Genomic DNA, 6837 nt, shown 5'->3' on the forward strand with positions numbered 1-6837 from the left:
GTGTATATATATATATATATATATACACAGTATATATATATATATATATATATATATATATACACAGTACATATATATATATATATATATATAATACACAATTTGTGAATATACATTTGTGAATCCTTTTTTGTGCATTTATTAATTTCTGTGTGCACTTATTCATTTTGAGACTGTTCTAGTTCCATACTTCCAGAGGTGCTGTGTCTGTAGCATCTGGATCAGACTGAATTGTTTTTGTGTTCTTTGCCACCACGGATAATTAATCTTTTGTGTTGTTGAAGGATCTCATTTGATATTGATTATTGTTTTTTCTTCTATTGTAGATTTGACTCCACTGTCTCCAAGGTGACTCCCTGCACTCCAGGGTCATATGGAGCTACAGCAGTGACACAAAGTTTTGGCTATGACAATAAATTCTGGCAATACAGAAGGACACATTGGCATTGAAAACAATTCCACTGGAAAAATAAAACAGACTATAATTATTTATTTTTGCATACTGATGTGTTCTGATGAAATTTCCTCAAATTTGGCACTCATGTTTACTTCTACTCAATGATAAACGGGTTAGGTTTTGGTTGTCAAAGGTCAAGGTCACTGTGACCTTGTGTTTGTTTTATTCTCGTGAACGCAGTATCTCAAGAACACCTTGAGGGAATAAATTTGGCACAAACGTCTACACTCAACCATATACTGCTTAAAATTTGGTGGTGAAAGGTCAAGATCATAATGAGCTCACAAAACAGTTTTTGGCCTTAAGTCAAGAATTCATACACTATTTATGGCAACATTGCACACAAATGTCTAACAGGATAAAATGATGAAGTAACAACATTTTATAGCCAAAAGGTCAAAGGTCAACTTAGCTGTGACATAATGTTTTCAACGTCATATCTCAGAGACAGAAGGGGAGACATCTGGGCAGATACTTAATAGATGACACTTATCTTGGGTGTCCACCTTAAAACTGTGCTGAACATATAGATCTTCTGTGCTGCTAAGGGGAAGATGTGAGGCATCCATGTTTTAGAATATGTAGCTTCTTGGCAGCAACCTTTAGATTTGAAGCATTGTCTACTGTCATGGCTACAAATGACTCTATACAGACATGGATGTAAACTGTAACTGCAACTTGACTGGTTTGCGGAGGCATACAGCTTCCAGGCGGTAATTCTAGTTTTATGCTGACAGCTTTTTTTTTTCAGTTTTAAACTTCTGTCTGTGGATGGGAGGAGTTTGAGGGGAGGTGCAAGGACCATATATGGTAATTCGGTCTTCCATAAGTTGACCTGGAACTCTCAAACAGCAAGTACATTAAGTCTGTTTCACTGGTTTTTAATATGTAAAATGTGTGGTTATGGTTTTTAATATATAAACTGGCTGGTTAAAGTTAACTTTTAACTGACGTTATGCTGGTCTGGCAGGGGTTCGCTGGAACAAGAGCTCTCATCAGCTACTGTCAGATAATGTCAGCTATCATAGCTAACATCAGGCCCTATTTAAAAAACACCAGCAGAGAGAAACAGACTTGCTGTGTGGGAGTTCCAGGTAAACGCATGAAAGCCACTGCTGTAGATGCACGTTAAAGCCAGAGGCTTACTGGGGTCAAAGAGCTTACTCATTGTGTTCAAAGTTTGAATGAATATCTGATTGATAATATTTTTAATCACTAACAACATTAAAATTTCACATTGTGTGGACATTAACATTATGATGTTTTGCAAACGTTGGGTTTTGATCTTCATACCCTATGACTAAATGTCGGAATTCTACGTCAAGATGATACTCAAAAAGTGAGTGGCATGAAGTAAGTATTAGAAGACAGTCACTGAAATCACATTGGAATGCAAAACATATAAAGATAAATTAATTGTTTGTGCCCGTGTTTTAATTTTCAGTGGAATTTTTTTCTTTGCCAGTATTTCCTTTCATAATGCCAAATTTTATTTTTATTTTTTGATGCCACACATACACACAAACACACATACACAGTTGACTCAAGGTCATTGTTTTAAAGAGTGTCGTGTTTGCTCTTTTATCATTTGTTTTACTTTTTTTTTTTAAATTTCAGATGTATATTGTTTGAGGCACATTTAATTGGGACAAATAATATGCTAAGTGATAAGTTTTTTAACTGTTGTGCCAGTATGCATTGCTTTCTGCTCTTGTATGTTTGTATCATCCTACCACCTGAAGTTGCCAAAGTCTGAAATTTTCAGATCTTACACACAGGAGCTTTAGAGGTCTGAGCCCTGATGTGACCACAGAGTGCCTTGTTAATATGTATGCAAAGTGGATTTAGTGAGATGATTATCAGTATTTATGAGATAAAATATGTTGCATGGTCACAGACTTTTAAAAGCTGCAAAAATTACTATTTTATATTAAGAATGGGTCCAATGACTATAATGTGGGAGGAGTGACAAAGAAGGAAATATAGCTGCAAGCGGCAATTCTGGGGTTCAAGCCAGCATGGACATTTAAAACTTGAAAGCTGGGTAGAATAACAGTTCAGGACAGTTCAGGACACCTGCATTAAAGATTACCAACAGGTTTTATGACAATCAGACAGATACTCATTCATTTATGTCCAAATCTTTATTGGGCCACGTCTTTGGAAGCACTGTGGTTTCTTATTGGACAACTGCAGGAACATTCTGGGGACATGCTTTAATGGCTTGATTTAAAAAAAGTCCACAGAGTTTGGTGATGTTTGGAAAAAACCCTCATTGATTTATGGCTGAATTTTGTCAAAGGCCATTGCATTTTTTGGAACTTGTGGCACCCCCTATTGACCAATTTTAATTTCAATTTTATTTATTTCTCAAGGGGGACAGTGTACATTAATGAACATTTTCATAGAAATAAAAACATAAATGTGTCCAGTTGCAGCCAAGCGCTGATTTACATTGCTAGTCCCCCCCACCAGATGGTGCAGGCAGAAGTTCCTAAAAAGTAAATGCATTAACCATACTATAGATGAAGCAATTACAATAAATAAAAACACAATTAACAGTATAAATCGCGCAATGAGGCATAAAAGTCATATTGCATATTATGCATGTGTACGCTTATGTCCTGTTTTTAAGTGCAACCAATTAATAGTCAGATGGAGGAGAAGGGACTGTTTGGGGTGTAAAGATGGAGTGTGAGACTGCAGCAATGCAAAGTCCAGTACATTGTTCTTGTTGTGATTATGATGGATGGTAGTGGAGGATATTTGGACAATAAGGGTTAAAGTGCTGTAGTGCTTATATCCAAGTTCTGTCAATTGCATAATAAAGTATATATTAAATAGGCACAGGAAAAAAGATCGGTACTTTGCATGCTCATACGTATATGTCCAAACATGCACTGCACCTTAACAGTGATTACAGGTTTGGTATAAGCCACCTCTTTAGATGTGTTTTGAATATGGCATATGTGTTACAGTCCAGTATCATTAATGGTATACTGTTCCAGATGTGGCTGCCTTTAACTGAGAGTACTGACTGACCACAAGTAAAGTAAAATAATACATGTGGTTCATTATTATTCAACATACCCTGCAAGTTTTGTAGTGATTGGACAATCAATTACTGATTTCTAGTCTGATTTGTGTTACTGCATGCCCACTTTTTGTATTTGTGGTGCCCCCTAGTGGTCAATTTGAATGAAACTCTCAGGATATGTTCCTGGTACCTCTTAAGACATTGCTTGCAAGGTTTGTGATGATTGGCCTTAACGTTGTGGAGTCATTTGCTGAGCCATGCCCCCTTAAAAGTTCATTAGTCGATCTGTAAAACACAGTGAGATATCAAAAACAGTTAAAGCATTGGTGATAAAATTGTGAAAAAAATCACACATCATTTTGCTGATTTCAGGTATATTGTCAAATATTTTGGTGACATTTGGTTGAAAATTATATGAAAAAGAAAATGTTGTGCATACAGTACAAATTACAACAAGACAATGAATATCACTGTGAGCTAACTGTTGAACAGATCTCAACACCATTTGAAACACGTGACATCTAGTATCCAAAGAATTTTTGTGGCAGTGGTGGTTGCATTTAGATGAAGACTTTTGGATATGTAGATGTTAATTACTTTTACATATTCTTAAAAATATAGAATGACGGACTTCTGAATCGACTATAGGTTGCAGCACAGCAAAGTCTGTCACAATTCAGTGGATGTGTTAAAAAAGAATTCAGCTCTGCAGGGCCCACTGGTGATTTATTATGATTTTTTTAAGTATGGAATGTGAAATGTCTTGAAATTTAGATTTATTGTAATAAGCCATGCCCCCTTCAAGCAATCATTTTCAAATTTTGTACAATGACTGAGATATGACCCAAGATGATGCAAACCAAGTTTCGTACAAATATCGCTGGCTGATTGTGAGATATCAACTTTTTGCATGTGTAGCACCCCCTATCGGTTGATTTGAATCAAACTATGATATAGTTTATAGGCTCAATGGTTAAGGAGTAAATTCCATTTATGTGCTGAGCCATGCCCCCCTAAAGTTCATTGGTCAATATCATCACAACGCCATGGCATATCAAAAAGTCTTTGATAACTTTGAAAAAGCTTCATCCCTTGATGAAGCACAGAAAGTCTGGTGCAAATCGGACTTAGACCTTAGGAGGAGATGTCAAAAAGGTATTTTTCAAAGAATTTTATATGGCAGACAATGTTGTGGCCGGACCTTGAGGGTTTTCAGGCTTTCATAGAACCCCTTCACCTGACCATGTGTGTCGAGTTGTCAATCTGACATAAGGTGCAAGGGTGGTGGCCTTTCAAAACTAAATTTTCCTTGACCTAAATTATAGCGCCACCATCTGGCCTATTGGTTTAGTTTAGTTTAGTTTAGTTTATTAAGATCCCCATTAGCTTTTGCAAAGCAGCCGCTATTCTTCCTGGGGTCTTTTCATCTTCATGAGTGACAATACATATACAAGACATACTTAATACATACCAATACACAAATACACATACACAGAACACACGCGACACAAGATGAACACTGAACATCCGAATTACAAGCTCCCACATTGAATCATCACAAAACATTTACTGTATATCCTGTCACACAATATGCCATGACCCAAACACGGAGAACAGGTATAAATGACCTGTGGTGAATAATGAGGCATTGGACCAAACAACTGTACAATAATCCATGTGTGACAAAACCAAAGCTTGGATTACCAGTTTAGTGGTTTGTGTTGTTAAATTTTTAGAGCATCTGCTAGTCATAGAAAGAATATTTCCAATTTTAGTTATTATTCTCTTAATATGTATATCCCATGATAATGTGTTATCTATGGTAATCCCTAGTAATTTAACTTCATTCACTTGTTTGATGGATTGATTATTAATTGTAACATCAAGCTTTGGATTTGAACGCAATGAATATTTTGATCCAATAACCATACTGGTTGTTTTTTGTACATTCAAAATAAGTTTATTACAGCTAACCCACTCTGAAACCAACTTCATTTCTTCACTTAAATTTTCATTTAATTCATCAATAGTTCTTCCAGTTAAATAAATTGTTGTATCATCAGCATATATTGCCATGTGAGCTGTATTTAATGCCAAGGGGAAATCACTGGTGAAAATAGAATACAAAAGAGGTCCAAGGCAACTTCCTTGAGGTACTCCATGTTTGACCTGTTTTAAATCTGACTGACTTCCATTAAAATAAACCATTTGCCATCTTTCACTCAGATAACTTTTAATTGTTAATAAAGCTGAGGATGAGAACCCATAACATTTCAATTTTCCTAATAATAATTCATGATCAAGAATATCGAAAGCTGCAGAAAAATCAAGAAAAACAGCTCCGATCATTTTCTTTTGCTCGAGATCATTACACCAATCGTCAAACATTTGGGTCAAAGCTGTTGCCGTGGAGTATTTTTCCCTATAAGCATGGTGAAAATAAGTTGTTATAAGAAAAATATGGCTGAATTTGCTCATGCATGACTCTTTCCATTATTTTACTTAAAATTGGCAATAAACTTAAAGGTTGACTATTTGACTCAGAAAACTGCAACTTTTTGTTTTTTGGTATTGGTATAATTTTTGCAATTTTCCATCCCTGTGGCCATATATTTTTAGTCAGACATAGATTCATTATATGTGTAATCACTGGGGCCACAATAGGTTTCAATAGCCTTCCATCAAGAAAATCAACCCCAGGTGACTTATTCTTGCAAGTCATTAACCTTAACTCAACCTTTGACACCGTAACATTCTTGAAATCAAAATAACATTCTCTACCCAGTGTTGTTATGCTGTACAATATTTTTCAGCTTATCAATTTTATTTATAAAATAATAATTCAAATGATTAGCAATATCCTTAGGTTTAGTTAAAAACTCCCCTCCAGTTTCTAAGTCAGATGGTGAAGACTTGGTATTGCCCTTAACTAAATGATTTAAAGGGCCAGTGTGTAAAATGGGTTGAAAACAGTGACATCAGTGGTCAAATTCTAGATTGCAGGGCTCACTCGCTCACCCCTCCCGTCGGGTGAATGACGGTGGCCTCGTAGGGACAAAAAGCCTTGCGCAGGAGTTTTTCAGGAGTAGGTCTATCTAGCGACGAGGTGAATATTTATTTAGAAATCTAAACCATGTTACGATATTGTAATGAATCCCAGACCAGAGGAGCGTTCGGGAAAAAGGCCAGTTTATTTGAGCACTCCAAAAACTCTGGTAACACTCCAGGGGGTAAAAGACTCCGTCCCAAACTCTGACTCTTCTAGCGTAACAGACACACTTCATACACACATACTCGTTTACCATCCCGAGTGGGGACCCCCTCCCCTTTCTGCTCCACCAAT

General features: G+C 36.2%; 1 protein-coding gene across 2 annotated transcripts in view; it reads left to right on the top strand.

Annotated features, from left to right (window-relative positions):
• Positions 1-5559, top strand: part of trpm4a (transient receptor potential cation channel, subfamily M, member 4a) — a 166742-nt gene extending 161183 nt beyond the window's left edge. For both annotated transcript variants that reach the window (XM_050070235.1, XM_050070236.1), the window contains one exon: positions 327-5559. In XM_050070235.1, the coding sequence (XP_049926192.1) occupies positions 327-352 (26 nt within the window). In that variant the 3' untranslated portion in view covers positions 353-5559. The remainder of the gene's footprint in view (positions 1-326) is intronic.
• Positions 5560-6837: the final 1278 nt, after the last annotated feature.

This window comes from Epinephelus moara, chromosome 18 (genome assembly GCF_006386435.1).
Source record: "Epinephelus moara isolate mb chromosome 18, YSFRI_EMoa_1.0, whole genome shotgun sequence".
Lineage (NCBI taxonomy): Eukaryota > Metazoa > Chordata > Actinopteri > Perciformes > Serranidae > Epinephelus > Epinephelus moara.